Consider the following 22,333-nt stretch of genomic DNA (forward strand, 5'->3'; position numbering starts at 1 on the left):
GCTCTTTAAGTAATAGCAACGAAAGAAAAAATTGGGAACTGGAAATAGTAAATTACTAGTAAAATCTTTTCTTCTAACAGAGAGAAGGAGAAATGGATCATCAGGTACGTTTGGCAGTTGGAAATGGCATACGGAGTGACGTATGGAGAGAATTTTTAGACAGATTTGGAAATATTAAGATGTGTGAGCTTTATGGAGCTACTGAAGGAAACATTTGTTTCATGAATCACACTGGGAAAATTGGATCAGTTGGGAGAGCAAATTTCCTTCACAAAGTAAGTACAATATTTTCTTTACAAAAGAAATATATTGAGATCTGCTAACCTCTCCTCTAGACTTTGTGCTTGTAAATTATACTAAATATTATCACCTTTTTTTTAAATTTGAGAACTTCTATAAATAACATAGTGGCCTCTAGATGAACTGTGGTGCCATAGATTGTAAAAACCTCAATTATCTCCCATCTTTTCCCCCTGTAATATGGGGATAATGATAGTTAGTTCTTTTGTTCAGTTTTCAAATTTAATGATATAATGTATAAACAAGCATAGGTCCCGATATGTATTAATTTGACTCCATTTTCTGTGTTTTCAATCCACTATTTCTACTTTCCATTCATTTTTATATCACTCAAAAATTATATGTAGGCTTCTAATATATGGTTTCCTTAAAACCTATGTCAAGATATCACTAAAATTTTTAAAGTAGCCAAAAAATTACCTTCTTAGGAGTAAAAGACAGCTAATTTCTCAATAGCAACCATGGAAGACAAAATATAGTGGACAGATATCTTCAACTTGTTTGGAGGAAATAATTATCAAAATAGAATTTATATTCAACAATAATATTTTTAAATAATAAAAATGAAAATTTTAAAAAAGTATCAAAATTTATATAACCTCAAGGGGAAATAAACAAATCCAGAATCATAGTAGAATATTTTATTTTAGCTCTTTACTATTTGATAGAACATGCAAAAAGTTTTTTCAATGACGTAGTGTATTAGAATAATACAATAACTAAACTATTTGAACTAATGAACATATATAGGACACTGCATTTAAAAACTGCAGAATATCCATTATTTTTAAGCGTTTATCACACATTCACAAAGATTACAGGACCACATAGGGAATTCCAGCAAATTACATAGGCTTGAGTATATATTGATTATGTTCTCTGACCACAGTTTAATTAAGATGGAAATGTTTAAAATAACAGCTAGATCATCTCCTATATATTTGGAAATGAAACATCTCTAAATTTCTATGAGTCAAAGAAAAAAATCATAATAGAAAAATAGAAATAGAAATAGAAAATAATTTAAGCTGAATCATAATGAAAATGTTACATTTCAAAACTCAGATAAGAATAGCTGAAAATTAGTGAGCTAAATATCCATTTCTATAAGTTAATTTTAAAAAACAACTAAAATAAACTCAAAGAGTATAAAAGGAAGGAAGTAATAAAAAGCATATTTTAAAAAAGTAAAAAGAAACATTTAGTGAGGATTATCAAAAGAGATAAAAGTATAATTTTTAAAGAGTAAAGAAATAGATTCAAAGCTGGTATAAATTGCCCTAATGTTTGAAACTTAAAGAAGGTACAAACTATTTTTATAATGCATTTTATGGGACTGTGAGGGTCTTGTTGACATTTCAGAAATACATGTGCATTGCGAACAAAAATAATTGGGGGAAAGTAAGTGCTGATATTACCGAGTATTATTACATTCTTTACAGTTAATTTTCTGAATGGATTGCACTGGTTCCGTTAAAAATTTGGTATTCATCATTAAAGCTTTTTGGTGAAGCTGAGTCATTCCTAAGTAATCATGTAATAGGAATACAATGAAGATTTGTATTTTGTATTACTGGTTTGACTTCATTATAATTTTCTAATATCTTAAAGTCCCTGTCAGACTGTTATAATGTCCATAATGCAGGAAGTTATGATTGTCTCCAATTTATTTGGGCAACTTCTGATTTTTTTTCTGTTTTGTTTTTTTTTTTTTCAGTTTGAAAATGAAAAAAAAGTACCCAATGTCATATGAATTCTAGTCTTTTATCATTTCATTTGCATGTTGTTTCGTTACATAGCAGGTAATCAGAAAAAAATTGGACCAATAACTGTTTCATAACTATGTGAGGAGATTTAAGTGTGTCTCTCAAAAATTTAAACTTATTGGAGGCTTACACTTACCATCTCAGAGAGGAATCAGCCTCTAAATGGAGATAGGATGTTAAAAGTGAAAGAAAAAGATGAAGCAGCAACAGAGTTCCTCTGACCCAAATGTCCTTCTTCTGTGCTATGCTTACTATTTAAATGCATGAAACTGAAGGAAGGGGTGTCCCATATACGCCCCCAAAGCAAATAATATAAAAAATTTGGTGACAGTGCATTTGAGAGACAAATCCAAGTAAAAATTGGGGACCGCCTTCTCCTTTTCTATGCCCAGTAATAATAATTGGGAAGGAACAAACATGAAATCCATAGAGGAAATAAAACTTGAAAGAAAGGGAGAAAATGAATCTAAATAAAAAACAGCTAAAAATATATGGATGAACGTCAAAATAATAAGTCCCCCCAAATGGCCAGAAAATGTTTAGAAAAACAATTTCCCGTAGGTTAAAAAAATTGTAATAATATTCTCTTTAAACATAAGAGCTCAAAGGAAAATGCAAGGAAATCATAGATCAACAAATAGAGTTGGAAAGTAGGCATGCTCAACCCAAAGGACAAAGAATAAAAGGGAAAAATGAAAATATTACAGAGCTGAACACCACACTGAAGGACTTAAAAATAAACAAGACTGAAAACATTGTTAGCAAGATGGATGGGATTAAGGAGTTACACAGATATAAAGAATAAGCAAATAATAATATAAAATAAATTAAAAAGGTAAATTTTGAAAGCATAGACAATGATCTGACATGTGCTTCATTTCATGTTCTGGCAGAAGAAAACAAATCAAAGTGAAAACAACTATTTGAAACCTAATAGAAGAAAACTTCCTGAAAATAAAGATTTGAATCTTTAGCAAAAGAGCACATTATGTTCCAGGGGGAAAAAATATGGTACAGAATGATCATAAGAAAATATATATATTCTGGTGAAATTACTGAACATAAATTGAAGAACCATAAGAAGATGCTAAGGCAGAAAAAGCAAGATGTACAAAGTATACGGTGAAGATGGGAAATGTCTCAGGCATCTTTCAAAACAAAAACGTTACACTCAGTGCCCCCCAAAAAAGAAAGTAATGTTTTCACCTAAGAATTTTAGTTCTAACAAACTTGTCCTACAAGTCCAAAGGCAACAAAGTAGTGTTCTCAGACTTTTAAGAAATCAGAGAATATAATTCCCATGTACTTACAGGAATATACTACTTCCTTATATTCACTGAATGAAAAATTCTAGTGAACCTGAAGATAAAGCAGTTTAGAAATTGAAGGAACCACCTTCAGTTGAAAGGTTTGATTGAATCCACTTAAATATAGAGGATTGAAAAGCTCTGAATTATGTTTATAGATCTAATGGAAGTATAAATCCTGACAATATAAAAATACTTATAACTAACAAAAATGGGAATTGTGTGGGAGGAGAGAAGAAGGTATAAGTATTGATTATCTCATCTTTTATGGTGTTAAATCCATAGATACAAAGTAAAGATAAAGTATGAGACTTAATAAAAAGGCTCCTTTTGTTCACATTTGTATAAACTTTTTTTTATTGTCTTAAAGTAGGCATCTTTTGGAGACTAAGAAATTTAGCCAACTGTGAAGTTAGAAAACAGTTCATGTGGGACCACCTTCACATTTAACATCAGTTGCAGTTAGGGAGTCCCTAAGACCACCTTTAAGTTTGATCATTCACTGGAAGGAACACAAAGCTCACCAAAAGCCATATAATAGTTACAGTTTATTACACCTAAAGGATATAGATTAATATCAGTCAAGGGAAGGAACAGTAGGGTAGAATCCAGGAGGGTACCAAATGCAAGGCTTCCAGTTGTCCTCTCCTGCGAAGTCAGGAGGGTATTACTCTCCTGGAATTGATGTGTGACAATGCATGGAGTATTGCCAACTCAGGAAGCTAACCCAACCTTGATGTCCAGAGTCTTTTGCGGGGGCTCAATCTTTTAAATCTAGTTGGCTGCCTCTGTGGTCAGCCTCCACCTCCAGTCCCTCAGGAGGTCAAGCTGGGTGACCCAAAGCCCCAACCCTACATAACATTATTGGCATGACTCAGAGACCCACTGTCAATCATAGAGTTACTATCTGGTTGCCCAAGGTCCTTAGGCAAATAAAAAGTCCTGTCCCTCATGACATTGTGAGGGCTTTGAGATTATCTCCCAGAAGCTGAGAGCAAAGGCCAGGCCTCTAATTAAATTTGTGGTTAAAGTTAAATTCTTTGACCCCATAGCGACTGGTATCTCTTATGCTAAAGACACATTTTAGTTTAACTTTGGTTCCATTTTCTTTTGTTAAATTCAAGAAAATGTAAATTGATTGCATTTACTAGAATGGTGTGGTTTCATTTTTCATAAATTATTTTACTAATCAGTTTCATACCTTTCCCTCTATTGATTTAAATGCATTTGTAATGATGTTCATCAAATGCCTTTCTTTATATATATTTATAATAGGTTTCCAGTATGCCTGACACAAGTGAGCACAGTGAACATAACACACATAAATTCCTGCCCATGTGCAGGTCATGTTCTATAGAGGAGGAAAGAAAACAGACAAGATCAATAAATAAAATACAGTCTATAGCACATACTCATAAGTGCAAAAGAGGAAAATTAAACAGGGAAAGGAGACTGTGTGTGTGTGCATGTGTATTGGGAGGTGTTTTTGAAATTTTAGGTAGAATGGCCAGGGATCACGTTGTATTGAGAATATATTACACCATGTTAAGAATGGTTTACTTTTGGTTAAAATTTGGGGAAATTTAACTTTTTCTTCTTATTTTTCTGTTTTACTTGATTTTTTTTTAAATGATTATTTTTTAAATACAAGTCTGCGAACCATTCAGAAAACTATGCTGTTGCATAACAGTGCATCCTAGAAATGAGTATTCATAATGTCCCAACTCTATATAATATTACATGTTACTATAGGTATATAGATGTATATTTATGATAGAGAGATAGATGATAAGTTTATGAGTGTGTGTGTGTGTGTGTGTGTGTGTGTGTGTGTTTGTATCTTTTAAGGGTCTTCTGTTTAAGGAAACAGAGAAACCACCCTTTACCTATGGTGTAGGATAAATGAGCCTGTACTGTATAGGTCAAAGCAATGTAGTATAATGCTGAGGCAAAAAATCCTGAATTGGAATCACTGTACCTAGGGCTCTAGTTCTAGCTCTGCCACTACTTGACTTTTTGACTTTGACAAGTCACTTTCTTCTGGATTCAAAGTCTACTCATTTATTTATAGAGGAAATAATTTTTGTGTTCCCTTTCTAACTTCTAAATTTACAAATCTGAATATGCAAAAGCATACAGGTATGTGTGGGAACTCCAAGGGCCAGTGTGCACAGTCACATAGGTGTATGCTGTACAGTCCTGGGGACCCATTTGTCTAGACTGTTACAAATGAGACTCCCTGCAGCTGTGTTCTGGCCATGTATACCTCTTCCTGTACCTATACCTGTACATGTATGTATACTATACATTTAGGAGATACTGAAGTGTGGCATCTATTTCTTTATTTGTGTTATTATAACCATTTTTGTAACCTCATGGGTCCTCTTGAAGGCAGGAAAAAAAATAGAAATCCTTCTAGCTGAGACTTAATGCTCTGATCCAGGCTACTTCTAGAAGGTGCTGTGATATATTTAAATTTCATTTGTATTATAAAATTACTCAATTTCTGACCATCAAGTCCCCTGTATCTGATAACAAGCACACTGAACAGTGATTTGGTGTGAAATGAATCTTACCCATGCATGTGGTTGCCAAATTAATCTAAAAGAAATAATGTTAAAGATGATATTACCAGTTGCTGGGCAACTTTTTCAAAATATAAAGCATGTTAAAACAGGAGAGAGTAATAAACAGGACTCTGTTCTAGTTTGGCCAAAATGATAAATGCAGTTCTGGAACCTCTGGAATCTTTCTTTTGACGAGTCATTAGGCAAGTAGCCAATATCCTATTAGCCCAATTACAGACAAAGACCAACAACATGCAAGCTTGCATTTTAATAAGAATCTTTATGTCTAGAGTAACAGTTTTTTTGCTTTGCTGTCTCTTTCATTGGCCCTCATCTTAAAATAGGATAATATTAATTTCTACCTTATAGGGTTTTTGATGATTAAATTAAAAGCTCTTAGCACAGTGACTGAGACACAGTAAGTACTCAATCAATATTAGTTGCTCTCAGACTTCCCTGGTGGCACAGTGGTTAAGAATCCGCCTGTGAATGCAGGGGACACGGGTTCAATCCCTGATCCGGGAAGATCCCACATGCCGCGGAGCAACTAAGCCCATGTGCCACAACTACTGAGCCTGTGCTCTAGAGCCCACGAGCCACAACTACTGAAGCCTGAGTGCCTAGAGCCTGTGCTCCACAACAAGAGAAGCCATCTCAATGAGAAGCCCGTGCACCGCAACGAAGAGTAGCCCCCGTTGCCCCAACTAGAGAAAGCCTACACGCAGCAACGAAGACCCAACACAGCCAAAAATAATAAATAAATAAGTAAATAAATAAATAAATTTATAAAAAATATATATATTAGTTGCTCTCATTTGTATTTTAATTCCAACAATGAATTGTGATCGTAGTTACATGCTGACTTTCCTGAGATGTTTGTGTTTACTCTTTGATAATAAATAATACTATTACATTTATCTCATTAATTTTATTCATATTTTCCCATTTGTTCTTTATTTGTTCGTTTCTCTCCCTCTCCTCATGCTCCTCCTTCTTCTCTCTTGCTCTCTTTTGTTTGTCCTTCCTAATTCTTTTTTCTCACTTCATTTTATCACCTCCATTTTAGTTTACTACATGCTGGTTCAGCTTAATAAGATCGCTTGTTTAATTGATTGGGAAAACCTCAATTTTCTTATGCATGAAATGAGGGAGTTGGATTGAAGCAATCTGCAGTTCTCTCCCAGGGTCAGATTTTGAGGATCTGTGAATCTGCATGACATGGTAATATGAATGTTACAAGAGCAGAGGAGCTGGAAATATTGGGGGTCAAGGAGAGATGTCCAGTTAGCTTGTTTCCTGATGTGATGGGGATGTTCCAACAAATTTCCATCTTACACCACAACTGTGGACAGAGGTACGGAGGGTTCGTTTAAGGACATTAAGTTGAAAGGCCTGGGGAAAAGGTCTAAGTAAGTGACAAAAACAAGGACTTTTGAGGCATCTAATCCCTTTTAGGGATGGTAAGTTAAAATACACAACAAAATCCTTGCATTCACATAGTTGACATTTTAGTTCTATTAAAACTTTCCATTTCAAGGGATGTTTGAAAGATTGCAAAAAAGAGAAGGCAAGAAAGTGTCCTCTTAACTATAGTTAGCAGAGTATGTGATTTCGTGCAGGGATTGCTTCCTGGTACTCAAATTAGGGGAGTTCCCTGGCTGTCCAGTGGTTAAGATTTCGATCCCTGGTTGGGGAGCTAAGATCCCACATGCCTCGGGGCCAAAAAGCCAAAACATAAAACAGATGCAATATTGTAACAGATTCAAAAAGACTTTAAAAATGGTCCACATCAAAAAAAAAAAAAACTAAAAAAAAAAGATTAAAATTAGTAAGGCTTTTCTAAGATAAGGTGCAACATAAAAGAAGTGAAAATAAATGCCAGTACATGAGTGCTGGTTACTAATACCTTCAGTTTTGATTTTTAAATATTTATTTAACTTTTTACCAGGAAAGCTTGTTTTAATAAATCCACATTCTAATTCTGTATTTCAATTGACTGAAATTTAAATCTACTACCAGGAGATGTCATTGCACAAATAAATAACTAAATCTTGTTTTTTGTTTGATTTTGTTTTTGCAGCTTTTTTTCACTTTTGACTTGATAAAGTATGATTTTCAGAAAGATGAACCCATTAGAAATGAACACGGCTGGTGTAGTCTTGTGAAAAAAGGTAAGATTCTTGTATTTGAAGATGTCTCCTCAGGCAAAGTTCCTGAATTTCTCTTTAATTACTGAATTTAGAAGAGAAGGAATGGTTATTTCTAATATGTGACTTATTTGGAATTTTAATGCAGGTAGAATGGTTTAATTATTAGAAGTTAGAGGCCCCACATGGGTCACTCAGATGGTAATTACGAAAATTTAAAAGTGATTACTGTGGGCTTATAGTTTTCTTAATCCACCACTCCTACAGTGCCATATGTCTAATGTCCTGTACCACCAAGATATAATATAAAAATGAATGGCAATTTATGATTCTGTGTATAGTGGAAAGTGAGACAGACTTGGATTTAAATCTGGGCTGTCACACTTAGAAACTGTCCAACTTTGGGTAAGTCACTCAACCTGTCTCAGTCTCATTTTCTTCATATGCAGAGTAGAGGTGGCAGTATTTCTTTCGGGAGGTGATTGTTGATAGTTTAATGAGATGATGTATGCAGAGCCCTGTGGAGGGCCTGTCATGCGGCCAGTTACCTCCCTCCCTTTCTCTTCTTCCTCCCACTCCTCCTCCTCCACCAGGCTAGTCTTTCTCATAGTTTTGGGTTAGAAATTTTAATGAAAACAAGTGCCCTAGTTAACATGCGGCTGCATATAATCAATCTAGAAAATTAAATGTAGAGATGTGCCCTTAGAATTGGTTTGAGATCCAGTCTGAAAGAATCAGGCCAAAGTTACTTTTTACTGCCTCAGAATATGTTTAAACTTCATTTCAGAGATGACTTCAAATATGGAGATAAAGGTCACAGACCCGGGTTTCTTTGTTTTGGTTTTTGGTTTTTGGTCGTTTTCCTGGTAGCTGAAAGATTGGACAAAAATATAAGCCTTGTCTTTTAAAAAACAAATTTCCCAATCCTCTGAATTTCAAGAGCATTTATCAAATATCTTTCTCTAATTCAATTCTATAGACAGCATCTAAGAAAAAAGTCACTTCTAAGGAGACTGCAAAGAACTTTATTTTTTTATTTATTTTTATTTTTTATATTTTTCTTTGGCTGTGTTGGGTCTTAGTTTCTGTGCGAGGGCTTTCTCTAGTTGCGGCAAGCGGGGGCCACTCTTCATCGCGGTGCGCGGGCCTCTCACTATCGCGGCCTCTCTCGTTGCAGGGCACAGGCTCCAGACGTGCAGGCTCAGTAGTTGTGGCTCACGGGCCTAGTTGCTCCGCGGCATGTGGGATCTTCCCAGACCAGGGCTCGAACCCGTGTCCCCTGCATTGGCAGGCAGACCCTCAACCACTGCGCCACCAGGGAAGCCCACAAAGAACTTTACTAAAGCACTCTTTTCTAGTGTGTTTTATTTATTACAATTACAATAATATCTGATATTGGAACTTGAATCCCAGAACTACTTATGCAACCTCAGGGTTTTTCAAAAACAGATTGTCCCCAAATATCTGCTTTACAATTTTGTAATTCTCATTATGGATTGCTCAATTTTATTTTACATTAAAGCATTGTGTCTTTCATAACGTATGCCTGGGAGGGAAAGATAAGTATACACTCTGACCTTTTTAAGCATTTGCAATAATTAATTTGTCAGTGAAGAAACTATCACCTGTGTCCTGAAGAAGAAAAATAAAGAACATAAATTTTAAGGGAAGTATAAGAGGCTTAGAAAATTCTGAAATGTATATAGGGGATGTAGATGGATGGGATATGCGAGGGAGGAGAGCCTTTGGAGTCAGATGGACCTGGTTAAAAATATTCCAACTTCAACATTTGGCAGCTGTGTAATATTGGGCAAATTACTTTTTCTTCCTCAATTTCACTTGTAAAATGAAGACAATATGAGACCCTGTCTTACAGGTTTGTGATGAGGATGAGATAGGATACATATGTAAAGTGCTCAGAATAGTGACCGGTACCCAGAAAGTGCTCAATAAGTGTAACAATGGCAGTGATTATGATAATGATGATAATGATGGTGTCGGTGATGACAGTGACAGTGATGGGTCCCTGCTGAGTCAGGGCAGCCTAGTTTTGGCCAGTGGCATGTGTGCCCTTGGAACCCATAAAGCCTAGAGGAGTGGGAGCAATAAGAATTGAAAAGAGAAGGGGCTTCCCTGGTGGCGCAGTGGTTGAGAATCTGCCTGCTAATGCAGGGGACGCGGGTTCGAGCCTTGGTCTGGGAAGATCCCACATGCCGCGGAGCAACTAGTCCCATGAGCCACAACTATTGAGCCTGCGCGTCTGGAGCCTGTGCTGTGCAACAAGAGAGGCCGTGAGTGAGAGGCCCGCGCACCGCGATGAAGAGTGGCCCCCGCTTGCCACAACTAGGGAAAGCCCTCGCACAGAAACGAAGACCCAACACAGCCAAAAATAAATAAATAAATAAGTTAATTAATTAATTTTAAAAAAAAAGAGTTGAAAAGAGAGTGTTAAAATGACATAAATCGCTTTAGAGTTTGCTGGAATACAGCCTCATCTAACCCATCACATAGATGTTAGATGTCTTCACAGCGGCCAAAACAAGTCAACAATGGCCTTGAAATCTTCTGGGGAAGTGATTGCTGCTCCCCTTTGTCTTCTACTCTTAGAAGTAGTTTTTTACCTTGTTGATTGCTGGGCAGTATCTTGATTAACTTGAATAAGTCCGATTAAAAATTATTTTAAATAATGTGTCTAAATGTAAGTAAAACTAATAAATTTCGTGGCTTATCTCCTGTCCATTGAGGATTTCCAGAGTAACATTCCAGAGGAATAAAACATATTCTTAAGCTGCTAATAACATATTTATTAAATCAGAGATAATATTTTACAGAAAAATCATAGGGACTTGAATTTGAGTTCTAGGTCCATTCCTTTTTATCTGTTGGACTTTGCTAACATACTTCCTTCTTCTGGACCCTAGTGCCTTCCCTGTGAAATAGGGATTATAATGATCAATTTCAAAGGATTTCTTTGAAAAATTAATAAGGTGACAGTTGCATTTCTCATGGGGCTTGCTCCATAGTAAATGCCCAATAAATAAATATTGCTACCATCATAATCTTATTTAAAATTATTATTGTAGTTGTTATTTATATAATTGTCATTATTATCAGTGTTAGAATCTACATAATCAAAAAAAGTAGCCATTGCTGTATCCACCCAGGATGTAAAATAAATTTAATATTCCTTTCTTTACATACAATTTCCTTTTTGTTAGTTTTTCCAAAGTGATTTGTGCTTTGGCAGTCTGTGAAACGGTGTTAGATTTAGGCACCCAGAGTAACTGATGTCAAATATAATAAAAATAAGTTCAGAGGAAAGTAAGATAAGCTACACTGGATGTGTTGGTCATATGTAACTTAGGTACATGCATGATGTGTAATAATAGTTTTAGTCAAATCACTGAAAATACCTCTCTCCCAGGGGAACCTGGACTTCTCATTTCTCCAGTGAATGCAAAGAATCCCTTCTTTGGCTATGCCGGAAATAAGAAGCACACAGAAAAGAAATTGCTTTGTGATGTTTTTAAGAAGGGAGATGTTTACTTTAACACCGGAGATTTAATGGTCCAAGACCAGGAGAATTTCCTTTATTTTTGGGACCGTATTGGAGACACTTTCAGGTATGAAATAGCGTCGGTTGCAAAGCTTGCTCGGTGATTGTGAACCCTGCTCTGAGTGAGGCTCTGTGGAAACATTATACACCACCTGCTGTCTACCTTCAGGGAACGGAGAGCTTTTATCTCAATAATGTCTCCCAGTTTAAAAATACACTGCCCATCTGTTTCTAGATTGAAACATAAGTTACATTTCGATGTCATTTTTGTAATTATCTTAATGAATCATTTGGGTCCAAATCAGTGAGCTCCTTTTTTTTAGCATATGATACAGGCAGGCTGATGTGAAGTCTAAATGGTAAGGTTAAAACAGAAAACCAATTTAGTCAAATATGGTCTAATTCTTGACCTAATGGCAAAAATAGTGAAACAGCAAAATTTCCCTTTCTTATATTTGCTTTTTTAATTCCTTAGGGTTATTTTAGGCTTATGAATTTATTTTGCTTTACTAATCAATGACTATAGAACAGTAGAGGACAGACAGTAGACAGTCCAAAAACGTTTGAATGAATAAATGAATTATACTTCCTATTTCCTCACCTTCTTTGTGTCATGTTAGGAGGTCACCTTATGTAAAATCATTTTAATTAAAACATTCATGTGCATTAAAAGAGCCAAAGGGGTTAATTCCTAGAAATTAAAGGGGGTCAGTACACCGAAAGACAACTATAGCTTTCCTTTCCATTTTTTCTATCATTAGAGATAGAGAATGCTTTGTACTTCACTGTTATTATATTACAAAACAAAGAGGGATTTGTTTTTTTTTTTTTAATGACATATTAAAAAAACCCTTTTACAGTAGCAGTTCATACCAGTGAGACACAGAAAATGTAATTTTAAATAAAAAACAGATACTGATGTAATTTTAAATAAAAAACAGATACTGACTTTGTTGACTTCTCAAAAAAGTTCTTCCTTAGAAATGTTTTTCATTTTGAAAACTGCCATTATTTTTTATTATTAGGTGCTTGCACAGAGCCAAATGCAAGGCACTAAAACTTAAAGCTGGGCACCTCATTATTCAAGTATAGGTAACTAACTGGAACTTGTTTTTTGTTTAGATGGAAAGGGGAAAATATTGCAACCACAGAGGTTGCCGATATTATTGGAATGTTGGATTTCATACAGGACACAAATGTCTATGGTGTGGCTGTACCAGGTATGAATATGTTTCAGGTTTGGAAAGGGTTCTCAGAATGTGCCACTTTCCTTTCACTTTGCAACAATTTTATTAATTCAGCATTTCATTTTTCACATATTAAAATAAATATCTTAGTTTTGGCTTGGCAAGTAATGCCCTAGACCAAGCTAGCAAACTTCATGGTCACACCAGGGGAAAGGTACCAACTGCATTTTAATGTATGTGTGTATTTCTAAGCAGATCTTGAAAACTCTGATCAGTGACTCACTGCTAGAATATTTACAGCTTTTCAATGGTCTGTTATTTTTCTCTTGATGACTAGAGTTTATACATACCACTAAATAGGAATGTGTTCTAATTTAAATGTTTAATAACACTGACTTGTAGTTAAGTTGAATCTTTTTCAGAAATTATTTTAAAATCTGGTTGGCCTCATTTATTGTTATAAATATGCCTATGAGGATTGTCTCACGTTGGTGAAAATGGCAAAGAAAAGTGACCAACTTGAAATCACAGGACAGCTATTCCCCTTTACTGCCTTTTTTTTTTTTTTAAAATAAATGACAGTATTTTCCAATTAATGTTTGTAGGTGCAGGGGACACTGAGTGTGGGAATGTTTGGATAGGGGGCAAAGAAAGAGGATATTAACTCTAATAGACAGGCACTGGGTGCTGGGAAAATGCTACAAGAGATTCCAAAGCCCTGGAAAAAAGGTGGCATGATAAGCAGTAAGCGATCTGTGGAATTAATTGTGGAAATACCTGCCTCTAGTTTCTTAACTTGAACATATTGAATAATACCTTTATTTTTTGCATTGATGCTTAACATGGACATTTCTCTAAAATATATTTGCCTTTAAAAAAATGTTTCCTCTTAATATTTTATAATAATAGTGGCAGGATGCATATTATGGGTCACTTATGGTGTTTTCTATTCCATCTATTTCGTTTTTGTAGTGTAAACAATTAAACATAGACTCTGCACTTCCTTCCTCCTAAATCATTTCTAGGGAGTAAATCATATGCTCAGGGAAAGACCCTCTCATTTATGCTACTGTTGCATTGTTATTGCTGCAATAGATGTAATGTCTACATTTGTAACAATTAGTGTGTAATTAACTGGATTTTTTAAAAAGTTCACCTACCACTTGTAAAACTGATGCTATTACAAACTTTTTTTTTCCAGATTATGAAGGAAAAGCAGGAATGGCTTCTATAACTTTAAAACCAAATACGTCTTTAGACTTGGAAAAAGTTTATGAACAAATTGTAACATTTTTACCGGCTTATGCCTGCCCACAATTTTTAAGAATTCAGGTAATTTTACCTACCCATAAAATTTAAGACCAGGAATCTGGAGATGGTTTAGTTATAAAATAATATTTACCGCTTAGATAATAGGTGCATTTTATTTTTATTAGAAAATTTCAAGAACAATGAAAAGCATTGGGATGCTAATTTATGCCATACTTGAAGCCTAATTATAGAAGGGAGGACAATAAAATGCTAGGAAGTCTTTGTCGTAGTCCTATTTGTTGCTCTTCTCCTCTTCAATCAGATAAATGAGGGGCCCAGTGATGGTGGCAAGCCAAACCCAAATCTTACACATGCCTTCATGCTTTGTGAAGACATTTGGTGCTGTGTACCTAAAATTAGGTTCCACCAAGCTGACATCAAAGTGTCTGCAGGATGTGTGTAGACCCTCAAGGCAATTGGCTTTAAGCAATTTTGCCTTTAATGTTTTATCTTCATTCTGTCCAGTCTCCTTCGGGGACCTTATATTTTGGGGGAATTCTGAACTCATTGGTTTTGAGAGGTGGGCTTTCTCTTGTTAGGCTGCTGGAGTAAAGTCCAGTAAAAAGGAAACGAATTTTCTCAGCTCCTGGGTAACTTTGCCTGCTCATTTATCCAGCCATTTATTCATTTAATATTGTGCCTCAAATAGAATTTCCCAAAGCTAGTCTTCATCATCTCTTAACATCCCATCACATAGAATTTTTCTGGATATGTTTGTCATATCACTGTTACATCCCTGATAGAGCAATAGCTGACTTAATATTCTTTTTTAAAGCATTTGCTGGGTAATCCTTGTGGCCAAGTCACTGCTTGGCCAATGAGACACATCATCTAAACTGTCATAAATACGTATCCATTTACATAATATTTTAAGAGCTTTTACATATATTGTCTCAGATTATTTTCATAGCAGTCCTCTGAAATAATAAAGGTAGCTAAATATGAAAAAGAAGTAACACGGTTTTAATTGAAATTTTTGAAATAATTGTAGATTCACATGCATTTGTAAGAAACAATACAGAAAGATCCTGTGTAAATGATTACAACCAGGATATTGACATTGATATAATCCACTCATCTTATTAAAATTTCCTGTGTTTTACTTGTACTCATTTGTGTGTATGTGTGTATTAAGCTCTATACATTTTTATTACCTGTGTAGCTTCATGTATCAATGACCATAGTCAAGATATGGACAATTCCACCACCACAAGGCTCCCTCACGTTACCCTTTTATAACCACACCCAGCTCCCTCCTGCCCCTCCCATCTCACCCCAGAAAGAATGGATTTTAATTCTTAGTAGAGTAGAAAGTTGATGGATCAAATAATATTTTAAACATTTTCCTCCAAGGGCAACTTAAAAGTCACTGTCATTAAGCAGAAGAAATATTTTGTCATAGGACTCCTCTATAAGATTAAATCAGTCTTGTACAAATTTAGAAAATATTTTAGGATCATTAAACACCTAAAAGAACTTGGCCCATGAGTGTTACGTTTATTACAGTATTTGCTATAGTTAGCACAATGCATGACACTTAGTTGGCACTAAAATTATTTAATAAATAAATTATAATAAATGATCTGATATAAGCAATGCAAACATATAAGTTACTTCTGACAAAATGAATAAGACAACTATCTTATTAAAAATATGTTTAGCACAAATTTATAAAGGATTCTTTTCAGCAATAAATTTACAAAAAATTTTTAAATGTGATATTACTCAGTATGGCTGAGATGAAATTAAACTGGTCCTTTCATTCTGCTTGTGGGAACGCAAATTGTTATGCTCTCTCTTGAAAATAATTTGGTAAATATGTGATCACACTCTTAGAATTTGCATATATTTTGATTTAGTAATTTCATTTCCAGAAATTTACCCTTAGGACATAATTAAAGATGCACAAATGTTATATATAAAATGTTATTATTTATGTAGTAAAATTTTTTAATATTCTCTATATAAGTTCAAGAATAAGAGTAAGGTTAATTAACATATTATAATTATATGAGATCTTATGAAACCATTAAAAAGTGCCATTTTGATGAAAATTACCTAACCTGGAGAAACATACCAGGAATAATATATTTTTTTAAAGAAGGCAGACTGTCAAATTGTATAATGTGAACTAATGTTTTTAAAAAGAGAAAAGAATATGTGTTTCTACACAGTTACATCTCATTCTGTGATGACAGTGTTGGATAGGGGATGAGATCAGAGAAGAAGGTTCAAAGAAAAGTTGACTTAGTTGCATTCGTTCAGAAGGATGCATAAAAATGGCCAAACTACTCATAGAACCTTGTATGGACCCTACATGTCATCTGACTTAAAACAAGTTTGCTTCCCTATGCCTGAAACTACCACAGAGATAATATCCTTGTCTCCTTTAAATTCCTTAAAATAAAGATTGTTAAACTTTCTCAATTCATAACATCTTTAGTGTCTTAGTAATTATTTCATGGCACTCTTGGGCCAAAACAAATACCTAAACATTCATTTATTCAGTACTTAGGGCAAAGCAATATAACTATTTAGGTCTAATAAATTAGTTGCTGTTTGAAAAAATAATGCATATAAATGGAAAGAAAAATGCTTTTATTTCATATTTAAATAACCACATGTATTAAGGAGATGTAACTTGGACATTGCACAGCTCCTCAAATTTTGGAATTAGATTGTGCTGAACAGGGCCAGACTAATTCCATATTCCACCTTGATTTTTGGTTATACTTGCTTTTTATCATAGCAACCACCAAAAACCCTGTTTCTCAAAGATATGATGTCATTGAAAAGAATGTATCATAAACTAATATTGAAACTGTGAACTACCTTGACCAAGTAGTTGGTAGTGTGACAACAGATGTCACTGGGTTTACCTTGAAAATTTTAAATATCCTATGGGGACTCTGGCAATTCACTGAGGTACTATGAGGCACCTCAGTGCGTAGTTTGGGAACCCAAGTTTTAGATCATTCCTTACCCCCTCTGGTTCTTGCAGTATTCTGCCTTATGGAATAGATTGCTCTCTTTTATAGCTTTTACCTTCTTGCCGTCTAGTAGCATTCTTTGTAAATAATATTGCCTTGACATTGGATTGAAGAGATAAACCTATATGTTTTAGACATATTTGTAATCAGTTATTAGCTATATTCATAACTCTATGTTGAATGAAGTTCACAGGAAAATCAAGGTAAAGATTTAAGTGTTCTAAAGAGCATTTTTAAATTTCTAATATTAAATTATTAGTTTAAAAAATTATTTATTTTCTTTATTAGAAAATAAAGATGGTCACTGGATATAAAAATGTTATAATTATATATTACAGTCTATATTGTTGAATATTTTATTTGTATATTATACATAACATTGACTGACTCCACTAATCCTGGTCACTGTTTTATAGGAAAAGATGGAAACAACAGGAACATTCAAACTACAGAAGTTTTGGTTGGTGGAAGAAGGATTTAGTCCATTGAAAATTTCTGATCCACTTTACTTCATGGACAAGTTGAAAAAATCATACGTTCCATTGACCAAAGAAATTTATGATCAGATAATATTAGGGAAGATTAAACTTTAAGCTTTTATTATATATGGGATTTTCCTATGCTGCTTAGGAGAAGTGAAAGGAGAGTATGTGATTCTTTAATATGAAATGGGGAGAGGGAACTGACATTAAGCATGTGCTATATTTCCTTAACATGCAACGATTTTTCTTTAATTAAGTACTAACTTTAATTAGTTTTAATTGATAACAAACTTTGGGTGATTATTCTTTTTACCTATTTGGGATTCAGTGCATAAGTAAATATCTGCCTTAAAGTTTTTAAATAATAAGTGGTTAACAATTTAGACATCTGTTAAAAATTTACTTATTAATATTTAAAATTTCTAGTTTTGAGTAAAGGGTTAAATTTTAATCAAATATTTGATTTTTATGTGCCCTGTCCTATAACTGAATAAAACCATCTTTATTAATATGAGTTTTGAAGTTTTGTTTTGATGTTTTTAATTGTAAATATTCATTCAAAGGAAGGTAACTAACTAAATGTATGCGCTCCTGTCTCCCTTATCCTAAACTCACATTAAGATGCTAGAAGAAATGTAAAAATATGAAACAACAAAGCATGAAAACTGGTAAGCCCAAAGCATTTAGGAATTTTGGGAAGATATATAAATGGGATCAAATTGATGCTAAAATCCAACAGAGCTGTAGAAACCACTAATAATACAGGGAAAGAATAGACTAGACTAGGGCCCATGTGTTAACACTAAGATCAGAGGCATAAAGGCTTTGAGTGTGAACAGGTTTTTGAGTAGTTAACTGGGAAATGTATCATAAGGGTAGTGTAATAAGCACAATGGTACTTATCTCCATCTGGAAGCACCAGGCTCCAGTGTTTGCCTCAAGCCAAAAACATATGAGAGACTCTCTTACCAAAGTGAGCTAACTTCCATGGGAGGGGGTGGTGGAGCTAGACTAAGAAGCAGAGTAGGGGACAATGGCAACTGCGTCAGCCTAAGTGGGCCTCCATTTTCAAGTGGTTTCTGGACATTGCCGCGGGAGCCGCAGTTGTCTCAGACTTGATTGGCAGCGGCAGCTCGTGTGTGCGCTTCTGCCGTGTTCTGGATCGAGCGGCAGCAGCAAGACCTGACAGGGTGAACCAGCATCAGCTTGGCCTCTTCGCTCGCTTGGACCCTGCCCCTGGGCTAAGTCGGCAACATGAGCGGCAACAACTTGGATGCAAACGACGAGTTTGATGAGCAGTTGGGAATGTAAGAATTGTACAGAGACACCAAGGACTGTGACCCCCAGAAAGATCCCAGTGGAGAAACCGATTCTTTCGGGCAGCAGCCGACTGACACCCTGTGTGAATGGGACCTGGACAGGAAGGCGTGGTTCCCCAAGATCACTGAAGATTTTATTGCTACATATCAGGCCAATTATGGCTTTTCTAATGATGGTGCATCTAGTTCTACTGCGAGTGTCCAAGATGTCAGTGCTAGGACTGCAGAGGAACCTCTGCAAAGAAAAACTCCCAAACCCAGTTATCCCAAAAAGAGGGGAGAAAAGAGAAAGGCTGAATCAGGATGGTTTCATGTTGAAGAAGACAGAAATACAAATGTATATGTGTCTGATTTGCCTCCAGACACTACAGTGGATGAATTTATACAGCTCATGTCCAAGTTTTGCATTATTATGAGAGATCTTCAAACAAGAATTTAAGGTCAAGCTTTACAAAGATAATCAAGGAAATCTTAAAGGAGATGGAATTTGCTGTTATTTGAAGAGAGAATCTGTGGATCTCGCATTAAAACTTTTGGATGAAGATGAAATTAGAGGCTACAAATTACATGTGGAGGTGGCAAAGTTTCAACTGAAAGGGGAATATGACACCTCAAAGAAGAAGAAGAAGTGCAAGGACTACAAGAAAAAGTTGTCTATTCAACAAAAGCAGTTGGATTGGAGACCTGAGAGAAGAGTTGGCCCATCCCGAATACGCCACGAGCAAGTTGTCATCATTAAAAATATGTTTCATCATATGGATTTTGAGGATGATCCACATGGATTTTGAGGATGATCGTTCGTGCCGAACGAGATCAGAGAAAACCTTCAAGTAGAGTGTTCAGTTTGGACAAATTAGGAAGCTCCCTCTCCTTGATAGGCACCCTGATGGTGTGGCCTCTGTGTCCTTTAGGGATCCCGAGGAAGCTGGTTATTGTATTCAAACCCTCAATGGAATGTGGTTTGGTGGCCATCAAATCACTGCCCAAGTGTGGGATGGGACTACAGGTTATCAGGTGGAGGAGACCACGAGAGAAAGGGAGGAAAGGCTGAGAGGATGGGAGGCTTTCCTCAACACTCCTGAGGCCAACAGAGGCCTTCAGCGTTCAAATTCCATCTGTGCTCCAGAAGGGTGGGTCCTTCTAGAGTTAGGCATTTTTCAGAGCACCCTGGCACATCTCAAACAAATGTTCAAGAAGCCGCAACTGAAATGGCATTTGAAGAACTTATAGATGAAAAGAAGTTTGAAAAAACAGAAGATAGGGGAGAAGATGAAGAAGCTGCTTCTGAAAAAGATGCTAAAGGAAGTGGCCCTGAAAAAGAGGCTGAAGAAGGCTGTCCCCAAAAAGAATCTGAAGAGAGCTGCCTCGAAAGAGAGTTTGAGGAAGGCTGTCCCAAAAGAGAGCATGAAGAAGACTTCTCCGATGGAGAGTCCAGAGAAGGCAGCCCCGAGACGTAGCATGAAGAGGGTAGTCCTAAAAAAGGGTCGAAAGAGAATGGCCCTGAATGAGAGTCCAAAAAGAAGAGACCCAAAACGGATCCGGATGAGAATGGCCTTGAGCAGGAGTCTGAGGAGGAGGCCAGCCCCCAAAAGGCAGCTGAAGACAGCAGCTCAGAAGACAGTCTGAAGAGTGCTCAGAAAAGCAGTTTGAAGATGACTCTGAAAAAAGAGTTAAAAGAAGACGGCCTTGAGAAAGGTTTTGAGGAAGAGGGCTCTGAAAAGGAATTTAATGAAAACGTTTCTGAAGAAGAGTTAGAAGAAAATGACTCTAAAAAATCAGAATTCAAAGATGACAGCTCCAGGAAAGTGTTTGATGAAGAAGGCTCTGAGAAGGAATTTGATGAAGAGTCAGATGAGAAGGAAGAAACATATGAAAAAGTATTTGGCGATGAGTCGGATGAAAAAGAGGACAAAGAAGCAGAAGAAAAGGGGCTGGGAGATGCAAATGAAAAGGATGAAGAAGACGATGCAGATGAAAAGATATTTGAAGATTCAGACGGAAAAGAAGATGAGGAAGATGTAGATGTAAAAGAAGATGAAGTCATAGATGAAAAGATGTTCAAAGATGACGATTCCAATGAGAAGTTGTTTGATGACAATTCCAGTGACAAGTTGTTTGAAGATTCCAATGAGAGAGGGACTGCAGGTGGTTTAGGGAATGTTAAGGAGGAAGGGCCCCTGTCTACAGGCAGCAGCTTTGTCCTCAGTAGTGATGACGATGATGACGACACTGTTTAATCCCTCAAACTTGCTTTGTAGGGCAATTCCTCCATCTCCATTTTGCTTCTGCTCCAGGGTAATTACTAGTAGTGTTACATGAATGTGTGCATAGAGGTAGGATGCCATCAGATTAATGCAGTGAAGTGTTCATGGTTACCTGTACTTAACGATTTTAAATACATGTGAATTGGCTTTTCAGTTCAAACTTCATAGCATAATACAAGTCAACTGAATCCTTGCCCTTTGTCAAATTTGTTAAGCGCATGCAGAATAATATTTTTTAAAGTATTCTGACTGAAGTTTGTGATATTCAAAAATAAAAAATAAGTTGTTAATATGAAAAAAAAAAAAAAAGGAAGAAGTAGAGTAGGACCCAGGAGCAAACTCCTTTGTCCATAAACCTAATTCTCTGTACAACCAGAAGGAAAGTTGACTTTGCCTCGTGTTGCCTCCATATGCTAAAAAGTTTATTTTGGTTGGAAGAGAAGTTGCAGATAGTTCCTTTTTGTCATTGTTAGGAAAACATGTGTTATAAAGTTAAAACATTTTTTAAATGTAAAGGTTAACCATAAGTAGCATAGAAATAAAAGGTCACACTTTCAAATGAAAAAAAAATGAAAGAGAAAATAATATCAGTTTTGCAAAAATCCATAATTTTAAGAGAAAGAAATTGTTTAAATGAATAGAAATAGAAAAAGTTAAATAAATCTAAGGATAGCCATGTTCCCACTATATAAATGAGAATGGATTAACTGTCTTTATTTAAAAAGTATTAAGTAAATGAAGAAATTGGCATTTAATTTTTATATTGATGATCTGGCTGTTCTTTACCTTTCCCATTAAAAAACTGTTTTGCCTTTATATTTTTAATTTAGATTAAAATGCTATAAATCTGAATGAACTTTTTTTATTAATTCATAGCTCTTTAAAATCTTTGGAGACTAGATTGGGAGACAAGATGGTGGAGTAGAAAGACATGAGCTCACCTCTTCTTGCAGAAACACCAAAATCCAATTAACTGCTGAAAACCATCAACAATAAACACTGGAACCTACCAAAAAACGATACCCTACATCCAAAGACAAAGAAGAAGCCACAATGAGACTGTAAGAGGGGTGCAATCGCGATAGAATCAAATTCCATACATGCCAGGTGGGTGACCCACAAACTGGAAAATAATTA

The 22,333-nt window shown here is 35.4% G+C and overlaps 1 protein-coding gene and 1 pseudogene across 1 annotated transcript in view; both read left to right on the top strand.

Annotated features, from left to right (window-relative positions):
• SLC27A6 (solute carrier family 27 member 6) overlaps positions 1 to 17,976 on the top strand; it is a 57,143-nt gene extending 39,167 nt beyond the window's left edge. Inside the window, exons 5-10 of the mRNA XM_059919447.1 lie at positions 81 to 275; positions 8,021 to 8,111; positions 11,512 to 11,710; positions 12,766 to 12,863; positions 14,032 to 14,162; positions 17,548 to 17,976. Coding sequence (XP_059775430.1) covers positions 81 to 275; positions 8,021 to 8,111; positions 11,512 to 11,710; positions 12,766 to 12,863; positions 14,032 to 14,162; positions 17,548 to 17,724 — 891 coding nt within the window. The 3' untranslated portion in view covers positions 17,725 to 17,976. The remainder of the gene's footprint in view (positions 1 to 80; positions 276 to 8,020; positions 8,112 to 11,511; positions 11,711 to 12,765; positions 12,864 to 14,031; positions 14,163 to 17,547) is intronic.
• An 891-nt stretch (positions 17,977 to 18,867) lies between these two features.
• On the top strand, positions 18,868 to 21,169 carry LOC132363763 (HIV Tat-specific factor 1-like; annotated as a pseudogene).
• Positions 21,170 to 22,333: the final 1,164 nt, after the last annotated feature.

Source organism: Balaenoptera ricei, chromosome 3, assembly GCF_028023285.1.
Source record: "Balaenoptera ricei isolate mBalRic1 chromosome 3, mBalRic1.hap2, whole genome shotgun sequence".
NCBI lineage: Eukaryota > Metazoa > Chordata > Mammalia > Artiodactyla > Balaenopteridae > Balaenoptera > Balaenoptera ricei.